At 53.3% G+C, this 23827-nt stretch overlaps 1 protein-coding gene across 1 annotated transcript in view; it reads left to right on the forward strand.

Moving 5' to 3' along the window:
* The window catches only part of ACHE (acetylcholinesterase (Yt blood group)), a 61274-nt gene extending 37711 nt beyond the window's left edge, over positions 1-23563 (forward strand). Inside the window, exons 3-6 of the mRNA XM_078614282.1 lie at positions 15910-17597; positions 20415-21034; positions 22459-22619; positions 23398-23563. Coding sequence (XP_078470408.1) covers positions 16659-17597; positions 20415-21034; positions 22459-22619; positions 23398-23525 — 1848 coding nt within the window. The 5' untranslated portion in view covers positions 15910-16658 and the 3' untranslated portion in view covers positions 23526-23563. The remainder of the gene's footprint in view (positions 1-15909; positions 17598-20414; positions 21035-22458; positions 22620-23397) is intronic.
* The last annotated feature ends 264 nt before the right edge of the window (positions 23564-23827 follow it).

Genomic DNA, 23827 nt, shown 5'->3' on the forward strand with positions numbered 1-23827 from the left:
AAAAACTTAGTTGCAACTATTTACAATGGACGAGCCACCCCCTGGAGAGGCCACAACTACACCTCGCACATGCAACACCGCACTCGAGCACAAGATGAACCCGGGTCAGCTATTGACCCATCTGGCTCGAGTGGCGGCTGTGGACGACGGTGGTAGGCGCACTTCGACGCCAGAGGATGGTCATTTAAATTGAGCTGTCTTTGCCCAAGTCCTTGATGCTGGCCCGTCAAGCGAGGAGGGTGCGGTCCTCTGGAGGCTTCGGGGGCAGCCGGAAGATGGCTCGACGAGCACGGCACCTCCTGAGTCGAAGAACCCCCATGTGGTAGAGGGTCGGGTGATGGCGGCTCTGGACTCCCCCATTCCCCCCGGGCCAGTCTGACCGGTGACGTTGGTCCCGTTCGGCGCTTGGATCCTGCGGGCGGAATAATAGAACTGTCCTGAGGAAGGACGTCAGTCAACGCGCGCCCCAGCTCATCGGGCTGACCAGACACCCGGCCCTCGAAGTGGAGATGAAAGACTAATGGCAGGTGGAAAAAAACTTTTAGCAGCGACGGGTACACAAACCAGCGGCGGCGACCACACTGAATCTGCACGCACTGTGGACTCCTCACCTCCACCACTTCGACCGGCCCCTGCCATGGTTTATGTAATTTTGGGAAGGTACCCATCGGGACGTGGTCGCAGTGGAGCCACACCTTGTCCCCTGGCGTCCATACGGTAGTGGACTGGCGAGGCTTGACGAGCCGTTCGTTGACCGCCTGCCACAAGGCCGAGTTCCCTCGAGACGCCTCCCTAGCTTCAGCCAATCACTGTAGGGGAAGGGTACGATATCCTAGTACACTTCTCCAGTGGTTTGAGCTGCACATCAATTGGTGGGTCACGCTCCCTTCCATACATTAACAAGAATGGGGAAAACCCGGTAGAAGCGTGCGGGGCGGAACCGTATGCTGCGAGCACGCCTGGAACATGTAAGTCCCAGTCAGACTGGGCTTCATTGACACGTTGGCACAACATCGAAGTCAGGGTTCTGTGTAACCTTTCCACCATTCCGTCCGTCTGGGGGTGATAGGGCGACGTGCGCACCTTTTTGGTACCCAATTGCTCGCAAACCTCCTTCAACCGCTTGGACGAAAATGTTTTGCCTTGGTCTGTCAAGAGACGTTCAGGGGCGCCTTTATCTAATACGTAGCCATGAAGGAACGCATCTGTGATGGTCTCAGCTGATTGGTTTGGTAACAGCCAGGCCATTGGCCAACGCGACAAATATTCCATCCCCACCAATATGAATTTATTCCCCCGCGGAGTGGTGGGGAACGGACCGAGAACATCGAGCGCGACGAGTTCGTTCACCCGGGAAACGCAGATGGATTTCAGCGGTGGGCGATCTGCTCTCGGCGGAGGTTTGCAGCGAGCGCATTCCTTGCAACCTTGCAGCACATTATAAACGTTGTCGGCCATACCGGCCAGAAAAATGTAATTTTTAAAGTAGCCAAAGTTTTTTGGACACCAAGGTGCATTAACCGCTCGTGCTCCGCCCGTGCTCCGCCCGTATAACCTTCCCCCGCATAACAAATGCCACGACCATGGCGTATCGATGGGATTTCTAGTCCTATTTCATCAGCAAGCCCCCGTCTAGGATGACCGACGCTCTCAACCCCGAGGCAACGCCACACAGTCAGGTCCCCCGCCAGACAACCCCGATCGCTCCGCCCCCGTATCTCTTATCCTCCCGAGCGTGGCCTCGCTCCGCCTCCGGCCACGCCCCCTCCGGCCACGCCCCCTCCTCGGTCTCTTGAGACGGAACCGGAGCCAGCATCACATGTCCTCCGGGGCCCCCGTTTCCGGGCCCCCTTCACTCCCCTGAGTTGGCACGTCCCCTCTTTCTCTCTGCGAATGGACCCTGCTCTGTAGTGCCTGCTTCTCCGCCACGTCTCCGTCGGCTCCCTCGAGAGGTACGTGCACACTCCTTTACCATTTGTAGTTGTTGTTGGCATATACGCCGTTGAGACGCTTTTTACGTCTCTACACACGCATGTCGCCATGGGGGGGCTACCATGTGGCCTTTGGGTTGCGACTCACGTTCGACCCGGGCTCCCACAAGTACTTCCCACAGAGGGGAGCGTAGCCGCTCCAGGTCCCCCGTGCAAGGGGGGCGGGTGACGGTTCCGTTGGTGTGGGCTCCGCGTCATTGGGCAATTTGAGCTCTGGGTCTCTGTGATTGGGTAGAAAAAACTTACTGGGACAAGCGCAACAGTGCAGGGCCTTCGAAAAACCAGGCCGTGCAGGCCCCCGATGTGACAAGCGACCTTGTAGGCTCTTCTGTTAGAGGGGGTGTGAGCACAGAATCTATTGTGAGAGGTGAGGACCAGGGCCCCAAAAGGAGTGGCAATATGCATTCATTCAGTCTCTCCCATTGTTGGGTTGGCCCAAGAAGGAGAAGGCTCGCATCGGGGTCATATCGCCATTATGGTGTGTCTGACAGACCTGACTCGTCAGGGTTAGAGGATAATGAGGACTCTGTAGCGTCCTCATCTCGTTATATTTTGGGGTTAGGCTCCCACCTCTTGTGGACTGCTCGATGTCGGCTCTGAATGTTTGGGTGTTTGCTATCTTTTGCCTTCCACGTGAATGCTGGGCAAATGCTGATAGGTTCCTCTCCTATCTTGTCATAATTGTTTAGGGCTTTTACCCCAGATGTGCTCTCCATTTGGGTCAGTGTTTGTTCCTTCAGACTTGCACCTGGTGCTTAACAACTTAGTGGCTTCTCCGTTTGAGTCCTCACTACCTATTCGGTCATGTTGCTGACTCTCAAGATGGAGTTCTTGATTGCCATCACGTCTGCAGGGAGAGAGAGCGAGCGAGTGAGCTACAGGCCATAATGGCCGCTCCCACCTTCACGGTGATCATCAGGGAGCACGCTAGCCTTCGTGATCTCCCCTCGGTTCGTCCTGATTATTTTTTTCACAATTTCACGTTAACTAGAAGATCATTCTTCCCTCTTTCTGTGCTCCCTCCTTTTCGCCGCCCCCCCATCTAGAGAGCAACATCTCCACCTGCTCCATCCGGTGAGGGCCTTGTCCCTCTATCGCAGTGAAACCGCTCCCTTTCTGGTACCCAGTGCAGTTAGTCGTCTACCTCAGTTTTCTTGTTTTTCTCAGTGATGCTATTGAGTTTGTGTTTATGGAGTCACGTGATATAAGTGCTAATGTCAGATTATGTTTTACAACTTTCCAACCAAGGTTGAAAGTGCTAATGCATCAGCAATGTTCATATGTATGTCCATATGTCTGTATCTCCGTACGCCTGAAAATCTCTCCATCCATCTGTCCATCTCTCCGTCTGTCTGAGCATCTCTATATCTGTCCATCTCTCTGCCTGTCTAACGATCTCTCTGTTTGTCTCTCCGTCGGTCTGTCTATCTCTCCGTCTGTCCATTTCTCTGTCCATCCAACCGTCTCTCCATCCGTCTGTCTGTTTGAGGTGGAGAGAGGGATTGAGGGTGGGGAGTTCGCGATAAATCATCATCATAAATCAAATTTATGATGTGCAGCTATAATTGCGATGTTCATTCGAGGACTTTGAGGCGTGGAGCCAGAGCTCAAAGTCCCTCATGTGGCAGCTTGAACCAGGTGAGATCCTAGACAGGTGATCGCCTGAACCGGTTAAACCATAAATGAGCTGCTGCTTGAAGGTGGATGATAGTGCCTGGATACTGCTGATGCTGCTGCTGCGGGGTGAGTGCAGCAGTGGGAGGGAGTTTCAGATGGCCGCTGCTGCTACTGCAGCTTACGGAGAAACGCCGCTCAGCCAGGACGGTCCCGACTCTGGGCACGATGAACAGATTGTTGGACGATCTTTGTAGGATGAGGCGGTTTTGCCGTGGTCAGTGGAGTGAGAAGGGTGGAGGAGAGGTAAGGGCGGGAGACTTTGAGAGAGAGAGAGCTCCGTGGCACTGGATAGCGATGTTGCGCTGTGTCCATGATTTTGTTGACGGGATCAGTGCAATTATATTTGTGCAGCGCTGGAAGTTCAGTGGCCCACGCGTGACGCTGAAGACAGTGCGAGGACGCCATAGTTTTTTGAGCTGTGCCACTGATGCCCAAGTGTCGCTGGTATTGTAATGCTTAAGGTGAGTGCTGACAATGTTTCAAGCCAGAGAGTGTTGTGGTTGTAGTCAGCATTGGGCGGATGTGCCAAGAGACCCTGAGATGGCATTTGCCGCACTTATGCCTGTGTTGAGGATGTCATTGTCCCAGTGAGAACGTCGAGTCCACGGCGATTCCGAGGATTTTCAAACAATTTGAGAGGCCCAGGGCGGACCTGGCGATTAGTAGGTCCTGCGGGAGCAACGCTATGCTAAGCTGCTTACTGTGTAAGTGATGGCATTATATTTATAGGAAGTTATGTTGGCATTCAGGGGGACAGGGCAAGTTTTTTTTTTTTAAACGGTCGACCAAGATTAACCGATTGTATCGGAGTCTGCGAGCACCGCACGGGACGTCACCAGTGACGCCGCACATCGCCAGACCCCATCCGCGACTGCGGACGCGCCCCATGAATCTTATCTACGACATGACGGCGATGGCGTGAGTGTGACGTCGTCGCGGTGCGTCATCGTGCCGCGAAGGACGTTTCTTTCCTTGACGTCGTCGGCATATTTCGGCAGCTCCCGTAATCCGCCGTGCATGGCGGCAGAGGGGAAACACTTCGGGCAGCGGTAGACGACGGCGGTTCGTAGCAGCCGGGGCTCACGTGGAGTTAGCTGCAGGGGAATGCGGAGGTGCGTTTTTTTGTTTATGTTGTACAGACTTAACCGTGCTGATGTGACTTCCTCCTTTGATATTTTTTCTTATATAAAAAATAGGAAAACTATGCTAAAACATTTCACGCGATAGCCACGTGCGGCAGATTTAGGCAAACTTCGTCATGTGCAGATTTGCTGTGGATTACCGGGATCGCGCGGCTGATTCCCCCACTAATCCGCCGCATACTACGTCGACATTATCTTTCTTCCGTGGATCATACAACGAACCGCTGCGGTGCAGCGCAGGTGACAGGCTCGGCGGTCTGGCGTGATGCTGGCCACCCCCTCCTGTGCCATGCCGGCCTTCATAGGTGCTGCTACTCGCTAACAGCCTGTTTAGGCTATACGGGGGATCTTTGCCTTTCCTGTGTGCGTCTGCTCACTCACACAGTTGTTATAATGAACCTCCTGGACTTTGACCCGTACCCAAACCCAGCCCCAGGGAACCCAGTGGCCTGAACTCGCTCAGCCTAAATAAATAAATAACGCAGGGGCATGGGGGGAGGAAAGGCGGGGGGGGGGTATGAGTGGGGGGGGTGACCGGGGGTAACTCCGCGTGTTGCATACACACGCAGGCCAGAAGCCACAGCAGCTGCAGCGCAGGCAAAGCCATTGAGCAGTGCGCAGGCGGTGAGGCTATAGCAACCCAGCCCCTGCCGGTCGCAGGGGGCCCAGGCTGACGCCGGATATTGGACACGTGGGTGGGGGGCGCTTAACTCCCGGCCACTGGGGGGCCCATGCTGTGGGTTCCTGGATGGTGCTGTGCGGCTCTGCCACTGTCAAAAACCCGTGTCGTTCGGCAGTGACCGCGGTGGTGCCTCCACTCGGCGTAGATTTTGCCAGGTGTCACGGTTCGTGATAACAGCCAACATGGGGCGCCACGGTAGCGAGATGTTAACTACCTCGCCTGGTATACAGGAGGTGAGTGAGCAACGTTCATACCACAGGGGGCAGTCGGTGTCGTTCGCAGCACAGGGCGGTGCAGCCAAACATTGGTATTCTGCACTCCGCCCAATCACCACTGCCCAGCGTGGTGAAGTATGCTCAAATAACCCTCACTGCCCGCACGGCTTGCGGAGGCCCCTCATCCAGCAGTGGATTCAGCAGCGGATGGGGCGCCTTGCTGTTCGACATGTTAACTCCTTCGCCTGGTATGCAGGAGGTCGTGGGTTCGATCCCGACCCTGATGCCTGCTGTGTATTTGGAGTTTGCATGTCTCTTTCTCCCCGTGGTGGCGTGGATTCTTCTCCGGGTGCTCTATTTTTTCCCTCCACATTTAGAATAAACGTCACGCGTTTAAAGACTGTGGCTGCTATAAGCCACTTCGTTGAGCTATGATTCGTGGGAGAGAGAAGAGGAAAGAGAGAGAACGGGAAACTCAGAGGACAAGGACGGAAAATGAAACGGGAGCAAAGGGTCAGGAGAGATGAGGAGAGGGAGGAGGAAGAGGCTCCATCGAGGCCTCGATGCTGCTGCACGGTGGAGCAGCGACGTCTGTTCTCACATTGGGCGCGGGGAGAGGGGTTCAGAGTTGGGGATGGCCACACAGACGCCACGTGCTTTACAGGAAGCTTTGGCTCGTTGACATGCAGAGATTTAACTTGCAGCCGTTTTGACCAGTCGTCGGGCTTGTTTAACCAAACTTCACCAAGCTGGCCCGTGTGTGGGTTGGCGATGGGAGCCGGGGAATTGAACGACTCGCAGCTGGGCTGTGATCCTTGTTTGACTGGGGAGTGGATATCGCAGAGCAAGCTCTAGGAATTTAGGGGCCCATCTGCGGTTAAGTGTGGATAATTATTAGAATAATTTTCTGTACATCCTGGTGACTCCCCTTCTACCCCGTGCTCTTGCGCACGTAACAGGAGGGATTGATGTGCGGATAATTGGAGGATTTTGCGGATAATAGGAAGAGCGAGTATTGGGAGGAGTTTCACCCCGTATGAGTGCGTACGTGTGTGTCTGACCTTGTATGTGCGGTGGTCTCGCGGTTAGCGCGCTGCACATGGAACCCGCTGACCCGGTCCTGGGCCTACTCGGCCTCAAATGAGTAGCTGGTGCAGTGTGTAAACACGACCACTGGGGAGACAAATGCGGCCGGGCGTGGTGTTGGCCACCTACCCCCTAGTGTACCGTATTAAAGGCTATACGGGGGATATTTGTTTATTCGTGTGGTGTGTGTGCATGGGTCTCTCATTCACGAGCCCCACAAAACCCCCCGTGACGTCTGCAGGCCGCCTCCCCCCCCCCGTTCCTGACCGACGCACGTAGTTAGCGAACGCCTATTGAGGCCGCGTGGAAAACGCCGGTGGCCGCCCCTCCTGCATGCAGACGAATAACGACCCCCGTCCGTCCGCGCGCACTCACACAACCCCACACGGCCATTGCGATTCCGCACTGCCGCCAGGGGCCGCGGGCCAATGTACGCTCTGATTAAATGTTACTCTCGTCCCCGGCCCCCCCTTCCCCCTCCACCGTCCCTCACCACCGCCACCATTGCCGCCGTCCGCCGCCTTCCCACAAATCCCATCGGCTCCCCCCCCCCAACTCGTGTAATGTGTGCGTGTCCACATCGCGTCCTGTGGCATTCATCATCATCCAGTGGGGGGTGTAAGTGGTGGGGGGGGGGGGCGACACGGCAGAGCCCCCCCCTCCCCCCACCACCATTCGTGCCGGATGGCACCAATGCTGGTACCAGCGGAAGCTCAGCTGAGGCTGGAGCTGCTTTAAAGGGCTTGGATGTGGGACGTTTGGTTCTTCCTGTTCTTGTCTTAATTGGACTTTCCCTCCGTTACGACTGACAGGTCACTGACTGGTCACTGACTGGTCACTAACAGGTCACGAGCCGTCAAGCCCCAGGACCGAGATGTCGCGTTTATGTAAAACGTCTCGGGTCAGCGGGCGCAATGTCGCGGGTAAAGAGAGTCCGCCACAGCCTCTGAGGCCAATGGCGATCTGAGTCTCCTCGAGATTTTTTTCAAGGAGCGCTCAGAATCACTCTCCGAAGGAGGGATCCCGCTCTGCCCCACACATTCTTGTGCTGTACCGCGTTTCCAAAGTCGACACCGCCCTCCTTCACCGACCCGCGTTGACCGGCGCGATGAAGTACGGTCGAAAGCAACCCCACGGCCCCCTACGGCCCAGGGAGGCCCTCGCTCATCCAGCAGTGGATTAGAAAGAGCTGTTCGTCTTGGCCATTCGCAGCACTCGTTCCGAGTAACTTTGACTCTGCAGTGTCCACTGAGGCGTCATCCTGACTGGACAAAAACACACCCCAGAGACCTGTGGGTATTGAAATTGACCCACGTCTGGCCTCCTATGACCTCTTGATAATTGTGTCAGTTCCGTTGTCAATGCCCGAGGCTCACAGAGCCAGACGAAGGCAGTGGCGGAATCCGTGCGGTGGGGTGTTTAATGCGCCAGTCGAGCCCTGCACGGGCTGGCTGGTGGCCACGCGAACGCTAATTCTGTGTAAATGTCAGTCTGTGCCGCGACACGAGAGGCATTAGAATTTCAAATGGGAACCTTTCCGTCAGACGTCAAAATTGGCGGTGTCCATGTGTGTGTGTGTTCGTGTGTGTCCATGCGTGTGTGTTTGTGCGTGCGTGTGTTCATGCGTGTGTTTGTGCCTGCGTGTGTGTGTGTCCATGCGTGTGTGTGTCCATGCGTGTGTGTGCGTGCATGTGTGTCCATTCGTGTGTGTGTGCGTGCGTGTGTGTCCATTCGTGTGTGTGTGCGTGCGTGTGTGTCCATGCGTGTGTGTGTGCGTGCGCGTGTCAGGGTGAGCGATGAGCGTGTCGGAGTGACGAGTGTTGGTGTGGGGAGCGGTGGCGTAGCGGTTCATGTACTCCGCTATGACCCAAGTTCGATTCACCACTCACGGTTAACATTGGCGACAGAGATGATCTGAGCCGGTCCTGTACCTTCACTAGGCCGGCTTAGCCTTAAAATGAGTACCTGCTGCAGTGTGCAAACATCGGCCCTGGGGGAGGTAAAGGCGGCCGGGCGTGGTGCTGGCCACCCACCCCCTTCGTGTGCCGTGCCGGCCTTCGTAAGTGCTGCTGCTCGCTAACAGCACTTGCAACCCATCAGCCTTTTAAAGGCCACACATGGGGGATCTTCGCCACTATCGTAAATCATCGCGCTCTCTCCAGGCGGAACTCAGTTAACTGGAATGCATTGCCGCGACTTGCTCCGTTCAGCCCACCCCCCCTCCCCCACGACTCCCTCGCACACAAAGAGTGCCCCTGGGGCATTTCTCGAACCCCCCCCGCCGTGCAGACATCACTCGAGGCAACACCCCAAAACCGTGTGCTCATCAATAATATCATTATTGTAGTAATAATAATTATATGGTTCTTTCGGTAAAGCCACGTATAAAGATAAAATAATAAATTAAATACTAGCATACGACGTTTCGATTGCAACACAAGCAATCGAAACGGCGTATGCTAGTATTTAATTTATTATTTTCTCTTTATACGTGACTTTACCGAAATAACCAAAGAGTAATTCCTGCAGTCACGAAAGCTCCAAATTAAGTAGTAATAATAATCTTAATTATACGTGCATGTGTGGTGGTGCTCGCTTAAACGCTAAGCGGATTTAAAGCGCATCTCATCTGAAAACATCCCAATGCCCTGCTTTGATCTATAGCCCAGGGGCGGTGATTGCTGCTGTGTGGTCTGGCCCAGGGCACCCCCAGTGGCAGCTGTCCCAGGACCGGTTCAAATAATTGTCACTGGTGTTGGCATTGGGTGGGAATCGAAATCGGGTCACCGGGTTCGTAGCTAACCAATGCTCTATCGCTCCCCACTCCCCTACTCACCCACTCCGATTAGCACGGTGATCTACGTACGGTGTGAAAAAAGTTCAACATATATATACTGACCAACCCATTCACTCACTCACCAACTCACCCACTCACTCACCCATTCACCCACTCACCCACAAGAGTTGCCGCCTGTCACCCACCCACTTGGGTGGTACCGAGATCTGGCACTGGTATTGACTGCTTTGTTGAACTGGATTGCAAGGGGACTGCACAGTTCTGGCGATAGCCCACGAGCTCACAGTGTCAGACTTCACTCTGTGGTGGAATAGGTGAGAGCAACCCTAGGTGGTGTATTCTGCTTCCACATCTCTGCCAGAGTTAACACCAGCGACCAGTGGTATCTATAGAGGTCCTTTTCCGAAAACTAGGTCAATGCGGCCTCAACAAGAGTGTCCGGTGCAGTGTGTGAGCACTCGTGCTGGGAACACAAAGGTAGCTGAACGTGGTGCTGGCTACATCACCCCCCACCCACCATTGTGTGCTGTGCCAGACTTATCATCATTAGCCTTTGTCTATCGACTGCTGGGTGAACTCATTAACATGTGTTTAGGAATCTACGTGTGTAATTCACACGTGTCCGTCCGTCATGCTCTGGATTCCCCCGGACGGCACGTTGGCGTGAGAAGCCAATGCACCACACTCTCTTGCTGGCGACACTCCCGGCAAAACTGTGTCCAAACGTTTGGGAATGTACAAAGCAAATTTGAGCGCCCCGGCGTCGCTTCATTGTAACCGACGAGCGTGCGCTGCTGAAGCGGCCCAAGCAAAGTGAAATTTGGTTGGGTCCAGATTCGGCGGGAGAAGCGGCATCACGCCAGCTCCCATTGCACCCGCAGCGGTTGTGGGCGTGGTTGTGGGTAGATTGCTTTTGCAGTTGTGGATATATAATGCGGTTATGGTTTGAATGTGCTTGTGGTTGTAATGTGGTTATGGCTGTGGCTTTAGAATGGGAGTCGTTGTGATTTAGAATGTGCTCATAGTTGTGATTACTCGCTCATGGTTGTGGTTATAATGTAGTCAGAGTTGTGGTTATAATGTAGTTGGAGTTACAATATGGTAATGGTTAAAATATGGTTAGCATGCAGTTATGATTGTGTGCTCATGGTTATGGTTAGAATGTGATTACGGTTGTGGATATAATGTCGTGGTTTTGGTGGCTGTGGTGATTATATTGCTTCGGTTGTGGTTATATTGTGGTTATAGTGCGGTGATTATAGTTGTGGTTATGTGGTGCTTATCCTTAGAATGTAGCGGTTGTGGTTACTTGGTAATGGTTGTGGTTATGTGATCATGGTTGTGGTTATAACGAGTGTATGTTGTAGTTATGTTCGGTTTAGTTGTGGTTATAATGTTGCTGTTATGTGTATGGTTACGTGGTTGTAGTTATGGTTATAATGGTTGTACAGCTGTTGTTAATATTTATGCACGTGGTGTTGATGATAGTAACGTTGTTAATGTAAAATCGTTTTTCGTGTTGCTGATATGTCATAGTGTGGGTGCTGATGTGTTGTCGATTGCAAAGTCAGCCAGCGAGTGTCATTGGAAAATGACGAGGAAGACATCCAAAGCGCTTTTGCACTTCACCAAAGTGATCTCCAGCGCAAATGGCAGCGTAAGCAACGAACGAAGCTGATTCGGGAGTGTTCGCACCGTTGCTGAGCATGGGCCCAATTGGCCCCACACGTCCGATGGCCAGCAACAAACGGCACTAATTAAGGTTGTAACATATACGTTTCTGGAATTGAGCGAGGCTATTATAAGAGATTGGGGGGGGAAGATGATGGTGGTGATGATGGGAGGATGGGGATTCAACAGTGGAGCGGTGCGAGGGAAGAAGCAGAAAGAGAAGTGAGGTGACCTGCAGTGTGGTGAGTGGATGGGTGAGCGTGTGGGTGAGAGTGTGATGAGCGGTAGTGCAGCAGTTAGCGCGTTGCACTTTTGATCCAAACCACCCGGAGTTTGATTCCCGCTCACGGCCAACACCACGTGACGATTATCTGATCCAGTCCTGGGCCTCCCCTCGGTTGATTCAGCCTCAAGAGTTTAATCATCGTCACTCAGGCGACGAAGGTGGCCAGACGTGGTGCTGGCCACTTGTGTGCCGTGCTGGCCATCATAGGTTAAGGCTATACGGGTGATCTTGATTTGAAGCTGTCGTGACTGCAGGAATCCATACTCTTTGGTTCTTTCGGTAAAATCACGTCGGTATAAAAACAAATAAAATAATAATATATCACGACGTTTCGATCGCAACACAAGCAGTCGTCCTCAAGCGGAAAAAATAATCCAGCAGTGGGACTTCTGAACCAGCGAGAGAGCTGTTACAACAAGAGGTTATTTATGTGGCGATGGGCAAGCAAGCGGGGTCTGAGCTGGAAAGGAATTCCATCCCCGGACGCAAGCACGTCAGTTGTGTTAATGGGGGAGATTAGGGAAAGAGAGATTAGGGAGAGAGATTAGCATGAAATGAGCTTCCGTCGTGCATAAGAGTATCATTCGCGTATATGTGCACAACAGCAGTGTTAATGGGAGATTAGCATTATGTTGATGGGAGAGATTAGGCATGAACATTAGGGGGATTAGTAAGTTAATGTCATGTCTATGTCTAACACAAGCTGCGGCGCTGCCAACTGCGATGTGAGACTAGCGCGTCCATGCAAGGGAAACACCGCAACGGTGGTGGCGTCAGTGAGACACAAAGCCCATCACACAGCCAGAACCATCGGCACATCAAGTCTAAGGGAACAGAAGTGGCCATGTTAGTGAGACCCCAGCTCGTTAATGCAGAGGTACCTAAAAGGGCAATGCAACTCAGAGAGTCGGAGATAACAGTCAAACGGCAGGAAAGAATGGAAGCACCACAGCAAGTTACGACTTTGCTTGGTTAATGACGTCCTTCCAATGATTGCTCAGCTTATATCCAACTTCTCTGTTGAAATTGTCTCTGTGTTTATATATCTGGATAGCTTAATGGACAAATCTTTGATGGTAACCTGAAAGTTTGCAGAGTACATTGGTCTCGGAAAAAAACTATATCGTGCAAACCCACTGCATTATAACAATGATCAGTCACAGCAGAGGTATTGGTTCTGCCGTGTTTCAAATCTGCCTTGTGTTCGCAAACACGGTCCGAGACATGTCGTTTCGTTTCCCCAATGTAACTGCTGCCGCAGACGCAACTTAATTTGTAGACACCAGGGTATTGCATGTCAGGAATGACATCCTTCACAGATGGGATCAAATCACGGATTTTGTGTACTGTATTGAATCGGACCTGGATCTTGTGTTTGTTTAAGATTTTGGAAATCTTGCTGGTAACACCTGCTATGTATGGCAAGGTTATGGTTTTGATTGGGTCCTCATCTTGAGGGCTTGGTGTACGTGCTCAAGTTCACTGGCTAGGTGGCGCTGGTCGGAGATGCAGCGGGCCCTATGGTGTAGTGTTTTGATCAGGGAGTTCTTCTGGGCCGGATGGTGGTGGGAGTCAGGCTTTAGATAGGAATCTGTGTGGGTAGTTTTCCTGTAGACGATCAAAACAACCAGGAATGGTAGCTTGCCATCATTTTCCACTTCCATGGTGAATTTGATGGATAGGTGTATGGAATTGATGTGGTTGAAAAAATGGTTCAGTGCTGGCTGGCCATGTGGCCAGATGACGAAGGTGTCTTCTACGTATCTCTTCCACAGGGAAGGACGTAGGGTGGATGTCAAGATGGCATCTGTTTCAAATTTCTCCATGAAAACATTCGCTACCACTGGTGATAAGGGAGAACCCATAGGGGTACCTTCATTTTTTTTGTAGAATGTATCATTCCAGATGAAGTAAGTGTTGGTAAGGCAGTGCCTCACCAAAGTTGGTACATCAGGATCCAGTCCCTGTTGGACCAAGTCTTCAATGATTGCTATGGTGTCAGGTACAGGTACCTTGGTGAACAGAGAGACTACATCGAAGCTGACAAGCAAATCATCTGGAGACAGTGAAATGTCCTTGATTAGAGAAACCAAGTGAGCTGAATTAAGTACTGCTGAGGTGGTCTTGCCCGTGAATGGAAGCAGGGTCTCAGAGAGAAATTAGACCAGTTTGTAGGTAGGTGAGTTGATGGTAGAAACGATAGGACGGAGTGGAGTATCTTCTTTATGGATTTTTGGAAGACCATAACATCTGGGTGGTCTAGCAGCTGAAGGTTTTAGAGAGAGCTGGTCTTTCGATGCGATTATAGAAGTCGATTTAGTGATGATATTGGTGGTTTTTATAGCCAGGCGGTTGGTAGGATCTTTGTTGATTTTAGTATAACTGCCATCATTAAGAAGGTCATGGATGTTGTTGTTGTATGTGGTTTTATCCATGACGACCGTGACATTGCCTTTGTTGGCTGAAAGGATGACAATGTCACCTCTCTTTTTCAATTGAGCGAGTTCAGAGCGCTCGTCCCTGCTGATGTTACTAATAGGTTTCTTAGCCTTTTTGAGAATGGCGGCGATTTCAGATCTTGCCACGTCTGCTGGGATATGACCTAAACTTTTGAGGGCTACGTCAATCTGGGCAATGCTATCATTCACTGGGATGTGTTTGTGGGTGACTGCAAAGTCCAGCCCTCTAGCTAGTACCGATTTTAGGCTATCAAAATTGGGCTGTTACTCTGATTGATGACAATCTTGTTAAAATCTAACTTTTTAACGTGTGGATCTGGCTTATTTTTTGACAGGATGTTTTTATTTTAGCAATCAAGTTAACATGCCATTTGGTTGACATTGTCATGGCAGAAGAAACAGTCATGATATCTACAAGGTCCCAATCAGATGTGGACATTTTATCTGTTAATGCTAAGTGTGATTGTAAGAGACATTTGTCTAAATTATCAAGTTCGAAACGGAACAGTCTTATCCTCTCTGAGATTAGCGATAGGCTAGCTTTGAACAAGATCCGTTTAGCGTTAGGAGAAGTGACAGCAGCAGATGTAAGTGTAAATGCGATCGGTATTACCTTGCTCTCGTGGCATCTCTTGGGAAAGGTGAGCGACTCGATCATGTGAGCCTTCTTGTCTCGCAGTCTGTTAAAAGCTCTAACAGATGTGTGGAAACCCTCCCCATAGAGGCGGTTCAATCTTTAGTTTAACTGCCATTTTTAAGGCAGATTTGAAACACGGCAGAACCAATACCTCTGCAGTGGCTGATCATTGTTATAATGCAGTGGGCTCGCACAATATTGTTTTTTCCGAGACCAAGGTACTCTGCAAACCTTCGGGTTACTATCAAAGATTTGTCCAAGAAGCCATCCAGATATATAAACACAGAGACAATTTCAACTGAGGAGATGGGTATAAGCTGAGCAATCATTGGAAGGACGTCATTAACCAAGCAAAGTCATAACTTGCTGTGGTGCTTCCATTCTTCCCTGCCATCTGGCTGTTATCTCCGACTCTCTGAGTTGCATTGCCCTTTTAGGTACCTCTGCATTAACGAGCTGGGGTCTCACTAACATGGCCACCTCTGTTCCCTTAGCCTTGATGTGCCGATGGTTCTGGCTGTGTGATGGGCTTTGTGTCTCACTGGTGCGACCACCTTTGCAGTGGTTCTCTTGCGTGGACGCGCTTCCCTCTAACAGCGCAGTTGGCAGCGCCATTAACGTGCTAATCCCCCTAATCTCCCTACCTAATCTTTCCCATCAACATAGTGCTAATCTCCCATTAACACTGCTGCTGTGCGCATATGCGGGGACGATACTCTTATTCGGCGACGAAAGCTCATTTCATGCTTATCTCTCTCCCTAATCTCTCTTTACCTAATCTCCCCCATTAACACAACTGACGTGCTTGCGTCCGGGGATGGAATTCCTTTCCAGCTCAGACCCCGCTTGCTTGCCCATCGCCACATAAATAACCTCTTGTCGTAACAGCTCTCTCGCTGGTTCAGCAGTTCTACTGCTGGATAATTTTTTCCGCCTGAGGACGACCCCTTGTGTTGCGATCAACACGTCGTGATATATTATTTTTTGTTTTATTTTTATACCTACGTGACTTTACCAAAAGAACCAAAGAGTATGCGGGTGATCTTTGTCTTTGTGTGGGTTTGAAGTGGGTGGGTTCGTGAGTGTGTGGTTAAGTGAGTGAGTGGGTGAGTGAGCGCGTCGCGGTGGTTGAGTGCACGTGCACTCAGTGTTACTGTCGAGCGGTCATCTCCCGTCACCTCCCCTCACCCTTTTCCTTTCCCTTCTCCCCCCTCTCCCACGCTCACCTCACCCCCCCCCCCCCCACCCATCTCTGTGGTTGCGCAGGACCCGGGTGACCGCAAGCCGCGACGCTGGGAGTCGAGACGTTCATCGTCGTGCCTGGAACTGAACCGAAAACATTGGAGAGGCGTTCCGGATCTCTTGCGCCGCTGTGGGGACACGCGTCCGGGCAGGCTCGGGTGGTCGCCCGCTGGCGTCTGCAGCCTCACGGGGCCGCCACAGGCTTCACTCGGCGGCGACGCCGGCGAGCCGGGGTGGGGCAGCGGGGAAGGGCTCTTCGTGTCGCCGCTCGTGACGGCCAGAAGATCGTCCCGACAAGTCGTCCGATACTCCTGTGACCGCCAAACGGGGCGTGCGCGTGAGCGCCAGAGCAGACACGAGTGCATTGTTGTTGACCGTACGCTTGCAACGCGCTGGTTCTTGCTTCGTCGCAAAGGCAATTTAACCAAATTGCAGCAGCTTTATCCTCCTCAAAGCAAAGTATAATCACATTCGAACCAAATTAAATTTTATTGACCAAATTCTCGTCCTATTTATTTGAACCACATTTATATAGATATTATGTTATTGTCATTTGAACCTTAACACTGTGAATTGTAATACTGTCTCATCGAACCTGATATCGACAAAAAATACCAAACCTCGCCTCGCCAAACCTCACGCAGCTCAATCCCATCGAACCTCCCCAAAAATCCAACATTCGACCGATCCCACCGTCTCCCGCCCCGGTGTCGCTCCAACAAAGAGTGGGCCCGGCAGTCTCGCCGCGTCGCTCCTCATCCTCCTCCTGCACGATGCCTCCCCCGTCTCTTACGACTCCGCCGTTGCTGCCGCTGCTGCCGCTGCTGCCCTTGCCGCCGCTGCTGCTGCTCCTGCTGCTGTGCGCATCGCCGTGCCCGGCATCCCAGCAGCAGCACGATGAGCGCGAGCTGTTCGCGGTGACGCGCGCCGGCCGCGTCATGGGCCGCCGCGCGCCCGTCCTCACCGGCTCCGTCGTCGTCTTCTCGGGCGTCCCCTACGGCGAACCCCCGGAGGGCGAGCGCCGCTTCCTGCCCCCGGAGCCGCGCAAGCCTTGGCCTGGCACCCTGCGCGCCACGCAGCCGCCCCACTCGTGCTTCCAGTACATGGACATGGCCTTCCCGGGATTCTGGGGCACCGAGATGTGGAACGCCAACACGCCCATGAGCGAGGACTGCCTGATGCTCACGCTCTGGGTGCCCTCGCCGCGCCCGCGCAACGCCAGCGTCATGGTGTGGATCTACGGCGGCGGCTTCGTCTACGGCACCTCGTCGCTGGACGTCTACGATGGCAAGTACCTGGCCTACAGCGAGGGTGTCGTGGTGGTTTCCATGAACTACCGCGTGGGCGCCCTCGGCTTCTTGGCTCTGCCCGGCAGCGCCGAGGCGCCGGGCAACGCGGGCCTCTTCGACCAGCAACTGGCGCTGCGCTGGGTGCACGAGAACGCGGAGGCGTTCGGCGGCAACCCGGCGTCGGTGACGGTGTTCGGCGAGAGCGCCGGCGCCGCATCCGTGGGGTTGCACGTGCTGTCACCGCGGAGCCGGCGCTATGTGACGCGCGCCATCATGCAGAGCGGCGCGCCCAACGCGCCCTGGGTGACGATCAGCGACGAGGAGGCGCGCCGGAGGGCGCGGGCGCTCGCCGCCGCCCTCTCCTGCCCCACGGGGGACGATGCGGAGCTGGTGCGCTGCCTGCACTCGTGCCCGCCGCAGCAGGTGGGGGCAGGGGCAGGGGGTGAGGGGGGAGGGGGGATGGGAGGACGTCACGGGGGGGGGGGGGGACGGTTCACCGTTTGTGGGGAGCTGGTTTGTATGGTCGCTGGATATATGTGAACTCTGCCCTAGTTCCGGCCACCGACGATGCTGGATGTGTAAATACCAGCGAAACGTCACAGTACTCAAATTGTAAATGTTGTGGTGGCAGCATTACACGTTGACATCATTGTTATGATTTCGAGATATTGTGGGTTTACTCTCCAACACATCGGTGTGTTGGAGTAGTAACTAATTGTTCATGTGACAAGCCTTACTCATTGGCTGTGTCGGGTGGTGGTGGTGGAACGACATTTAATATTTACGTGATCCAACCCAACCCAACATAAACATTATGATGAAAACCATAAACGTCACGATTTATTTAACTTTTTTTTCTTTAAATATTTAAATAGGAGCCCAGTACAGAGCACAAACCGTGTCGTGGGGAGGCGGTTGTACAGAAACTCCGCGGACACAAGTCCCGAACCCCCCCTCCCCATGCAACCGAGTTTTGAGAAGGGGGGGGGGTAGAGTGGTTGCAGTGCCCCACCGAGTGGGTGAAGCAACGCACCAAGAGACCCGGCATGAGGCACAGACCGTGGGAGGGGTGGGGAGGTGTGGGGAGGTGTGGTGGTTGCAAAAACTGTGCAGACTAAAGGCCCGGGTCCCAAAGATGGTGGAGGAGAACTGGGCAAAGTCAAAGATCCCCCGTATAGACTGAACAGACTGTCGGAGCAAGTGCTGTTAGCGAACTCCTATAAAGGCCGGCACACGAGGGGGTGGGTGGTCAACACCATGCCTGGCCGCTATTTCCTCCTGACCGGTGATGATTACACACCGCACCAGGTACTCATTTGAGGCTTATTCGACCTCGGGGAGGCCTAGGACCAGTTCAGATTATCGTCACTGGTGTTGGCCGTGAGCGGGAATTGAACTCGGGACGCCCCACACACACACGCGGGGGCTGCGAGCAGGAGACTGTTGGAGCACAGTGCTCAGGGGGAGTCGTAGTGTAGGGGTTAGCGTACCGCTGCGCTACAAACCCGGCGACCCGCTCACACCAGTGACGATTATCTGAACCCGTCCTGGTCCTACTCTAGGTCGACTCAGCCTTATATAAGTACTTGGTGTGTAAACATCAAGGGGAGAGGGACACAAGTAGGGGGGGACCGACACGCACCGAGTGAACTTATTGTCGACAAAAGTTCCGCGGGGCTGTGATTGACTACACAGCAATCCCTCGCCAACCGCGGGGGTGAGGTTTACTGAAAACCCCGGTGGTTCGTGAGGAACTGCTGTCCTGTCTATCCCCATAGGGGGAGGAGGGGGGGTGGCGAGGGGTGGACCTTATTGTACTCCCCTCATATGGAGGGCGGGGAGACCAGGCTTCATCCTAGCTAGGTCTCTTGCAGGTGGAGCCTGAGACTCTTTCCTCGTCTCGTGTCAGTTCTCAGGCCGACTAAACAAATAGATTAAACAATTTTGTTTTACTCATGCTGGCTGGTTGGCTCGAGCGTGCGTCGCTCTCATTGGCCGAGCGAATGCCAAAAACAGCAGTGGCTTCTGGGTGCGTTTCCCTCTTCTCGTAAGAGCTTTGTAGAATTTTTAGGATTTTCTTCGTTATTTATTTTTGAGTACAAAAGTTTTCTCAAGGACGTTCCGCCTTCGTCTTGTGCTCAATCCACGCTGTCGCTCTCTCTCTCTTCTCGCCCGTCCCCCTTCACTGGAACAAACTTCCCCTCCACATTAAACAGTCGCCTTCGCTCACTAGTTTCCGCTCCTCACTCGAAACTCACTTCTTGTTCCCGAGATCACCCCACGACCCCCTTATTCTCCCCCTTATAACCATCACCGTTACTTTTCCCTCTTCATATTCCCTTTCCCCATTCATTCAATCCATTCATCATCGTTTACTGTTATCAATTTTGCTTTAAATGAATTCACACATCACAGATTTGCCCCCATCGCCTCCTCACATCTATTTTATTCACCTCATCTCCAATATTACATTCATATGTAACATTATTAATTATCTGTAAATTGCCTTGGTTAATGCACTATATAAATGCAGTTGAGATAAGATAAGAGAATCCACATTTGAAGCAGTCACTGGTGGTCTCATGTGCCCAGTCGGCGCTGGGGTCACCCCCCTCCGATCACGATGCAATGCGTGTGACAACCCAGAGCAAATTCCGTGTACAGACACGTAGAGCACGCGTGCAGTGTGTTGTTATTCTGGCAAAGCGGCGATCGCACAAGGGGTGTTTGGCTGTTCGTCACCACTCACAAACAGAATAATTAATCTTGCAGGAGAATCCAATTACTCTATTTGAGGAGGGTACCTCTAAATTAGATTTTTTTAAGATGTTGTTTTCAACCAATTAATGGGCGTGAAACCAGAGCACCCAGAGACAACCCACGCCTTGTGTGAGGGAGCAACGCTCTACCCCACACAGAAGCGACAGATGATGTCAGTGCACACTTTGCTGTACGGCCTGGCGGCGAGCTAGGGTATGGCTCCTCGACGCCCACGGGAAGGGAGTTTCACAACCATCTGTGCGTGATCCACCAACCCTAGCCACTGCCTCCACAGATGTGATCGGCTCTGCCGCTGGGTGGTGCAACGTTCTAGCAAAGCAATTGACGTGATACCTACACGGCGATCTGACCAACAATAAATCAACTCGCACAGCTGGTTGCGCTTTGTCAACAAAGGGGCGCCGTGTAAAAATAAGTCGTTATTCTCGTTAATGAACAACGCCGAACCCCGTGGCGCAGATCATCGACAACGAATGGAGCGTGATTGGTGTGACGAGCGTCTTCCGCTTCCCGTTCGTGCCGGTGGTGGACGGCGACTTCATCGCCGAGGCGCCGTCCACGCTGGTCGACCGCGGCGCGTTCAACCACACGGACCTGCTGGTGGGCGTCAACCTCAACGAGGGCTCCTTCTTCCTCGTCTACGAGGTGCCGGGCTTCAGCAAGGACGCCGACAGCCTGATCACACGCGAGCAGTTCCTGCAGGCCATCGGCATGTGCCTGCCGTACATCAGCGACCTGGGCCGCGACGCCGCCGTGCTGCAGTACACGGACTGGAACGACGAGCACAACCGCGTGAAGAACCGCGACGCGCTCGACGCCATGGTGGGCGACCTGAACGTGGTATGCCCCGTGCAGGAGGCCGCCCGGGTCCACGCGGCCCGTGGCGGCGCCGTCTATGTGTACCGCTTCGAGCACCGTGCCTCCAACATGGCGTGGCCCGAGTGGATGGGCGTCGTGCACGGCTACGAGATCGAGTTTGTGTTTGGTCTGCCCGTCGACCAGGGCCTCAACTACACGGCCGAAGAGCTTGCGCTCAGCCGAAACATCATGCGCTACTGGGCCAACTTCGCCAAGACCGGGTGAGAAGAGGAAACGCGTGGGGTGTGCGGGTGGAACAGAGTAGTGGGGCGCCGCGGTGGCTAGGAGATGGCAACTACCTCGCCTGGTATGCAGGAGGTTGTGGGTCCGATCCGGACCTTGACGCCTGCTGCTGTATATTTGGAGTTTGCATGTTTTCCCCATAGTCGCGTGGATTTTTCTCTAGATCCTCCGGTTTTTCCCTCCACATTTAAAATCAACATCAAGCGTTTAGAGTATTTGGCTGCTATTTCCACGTGATGATCAGCCACTTTCGTGGAGCAAGCATTTGTTGGCTGTGTTGCGTTCTGAAACAGAGCTATATATAGCTCAGTGGACCTTACTTGGTAAAATATTTTTTTTTGTTTTTAAATAGTGGGGGGGCAGGCGATGCTCGTGGGGTTTGACGCATGGGAGGTTTTACCGGTGACTTTGCGGCTCGTAATGCGCAGTGCGTACGCAAAGTGATGCCAACTCCACAATAATAATGATGACGATGATCATAATTGCAACTTGTAAGGCTGCATGTGACGGCTACCGCACGGTACTGGGTCACTCCCGACAGAGAGAGAGATGCACCAGGAGGAAGAACCACGGACGAGCGGGAGGCAGTAGCCAGCCAGGCGGTGGGCTCGCGCTACCAATTGCCCAAGCTCTGTGGTTCCCTACATATTAAAGACATTAGCAGCCAATTACTGAGTGTTTATACACGTGGGAGGAAATACGCATGCGAAGGGGCAACACTTACGGAAGGAACAGATTATATTCCTATTATCCCACAGTTTTCTGTAACCACATTCTCCTGGCGAGCCAGGGTATGGCTCCTCATTGACGCTGGCATGGAAGGGAGTTTATTAACGTCCACCAACCCCTCACTGCTGCTGCTGCCTCCACAGTAGCTGGATTCGAGGCAGCCACACGTGCAGCAACACTGCTGCCCGACTGTGTTAACGCAATTCTTCCCATCTCGTTTCGATATGACGTACGAGTGAAAATGCACGCGTCCGCACGCTCGAAATGGTGCATCCTATTGGCAACCAGATTCAGAACCCAATGCGTCAAACAGACGCAGACTAATTTAACACGTAGGCTTTCGCGACCAATATTATTCACGATAACAAAAAGTATGTTCGTGTAAGATCGTCAGGTGATTGCCAGAATCGTGTTTCCGGCCTTAAACAGAGTGAGGTGATGCCATTGCTGTGCACCCACAAGCGCAAAGATCCCAGTGAGGGGTGGGGGGGCGGTTAATGCTTCACATTTAGTCCAATTTGTTACGCCAACCTGTAAATATGCAATACATGCTACCGGTTGGGTTACGCACAGCTCCTCAGCGTAACACCGGCACACAGCGATCGTTGAAACATCCCCCGCGTCTCTCGGTGCGTGTGCCTGCCCTCCCCCTTCCCCCCACCGCGCCCCCCAGGAATCCGGCTGGACTGGGGGGCACGGAGTGGCCCACCTTCTCCGCGGAGAACCCCCAGATCATGGCCCTGGGGGGGTTCTCTGCGCGTGTGCAGACGGGGCTCCGCTCGCAGCAGTGCGCCTTCTGGAACCGCTTCATGCCCAAGCTCATGCAGAGCACCGGTGCGGACACGTGCGTGTGTGCATGTGTGTGTGCGTGTGTGCATGTGTGTGTGAGAGTTAATGTGCTATGAATCCAGCCGCTCGAGTTCGATTCCCGCTCACGGCCAACACCAGTGACGATTGTCTGAACTGGTCCTGGGCCTCCCCTAGGTCGACTCAGCCTCAAATGAGTACCTGGTGCGGTGTGTAAAATCATCGCCACTGGGGAGACAAAGGTGGCCGAGCGTGGTGCTGGCCACCCACCCCCTCGTGTGCCATTCCAGCCTTCATAGGTTCTCGCTAACAGCACTTGCCCTAACAGTATGTTAAGCCTATGCAGGGGATCTTTGTTTTTCTCTTTTTGTGTGTGTGTGAGGGGAGTGGTAGTGTAGCGGTTAGCGTGCTGTACTACGTATCCGGTGACCCTAATTCGATTCTCCTCACGGCCCATAGTAGTAACGATTATCTGAACTGGTCCTGGTCCTCTCCTCGGTGCGGTGTGTAAACATCGTCACTCAGGAGAAAAAGGCTATGGCCGGGCGTGTTGTTGGCCACCCACCTCCTCGTGTGCTGTGCCGGCCCTCATAGGTGCTCACTGACAGCTTTGGTTAGCATGCTGCGCTACGAACCTGGCGACCTGAGTTCGATTCCCGCTCACGGCCAATATCAGTGAAGATTATCTGAACCAGTCTTGGGCCTCCTGTAGGTGCTACTTGCCGAACAGCACTTGTCCAACAGTCCGTTAAAGGCTACGCGGGGTGTGGGAGGGGACCTTTGCCTTTGCGTGTTTTTCCCACAGCCACGCTGGACGAGGCCGAGCGCCAGTGGAAGGAGGAGTTCTCCCGCTGGAGCGGCTACATGCTGGACTGGAAGTCGCACTTCGACCACTTCAGCTCCAAGCGAGAGGAGTGCGCGCGTGGCCTGTGAGGCGTCTCGATGAGGGGGACGGCTGGGGGGGGGGGGGGTGGGGGGAGATCAATAACATTGTTAACATCATCATCAGAATCGTCGTCAGCGACATCACCATCAGTGTGATCGTCGATATACTACGACTATTATTTGTCTTTCCCCCGCACCTCTGATTGGCGCCGGTGGCTACGTACGGTGCGGCAGAAGTTCGACACACGCATGTACGTCATTAGTGTCATCATTGGCAGCGGTAGCAACAGACCCATCAGAGTGAGCTGCCTCTCAAACGAGCAGTCCCCCTAAACATAGATTCGCTCGAA

The sequence above is a fragment of the Lampetra planeri genome, chromosome 43 (genome assembly GCF_965212315.1).
Source record: "Lampetra planeri chromosome 43, kcLamPlan1.2.h2, whole genome shotgun sequence".
In the NCBI taxonomy this organism is placed as follows: domain Eukaryota; kingdom Metazoa; phylum Chordata; class Hyperoartia; order Petromyzontiformes; family Petromyzontidae; genus Lampetra; species Lampetra planeri.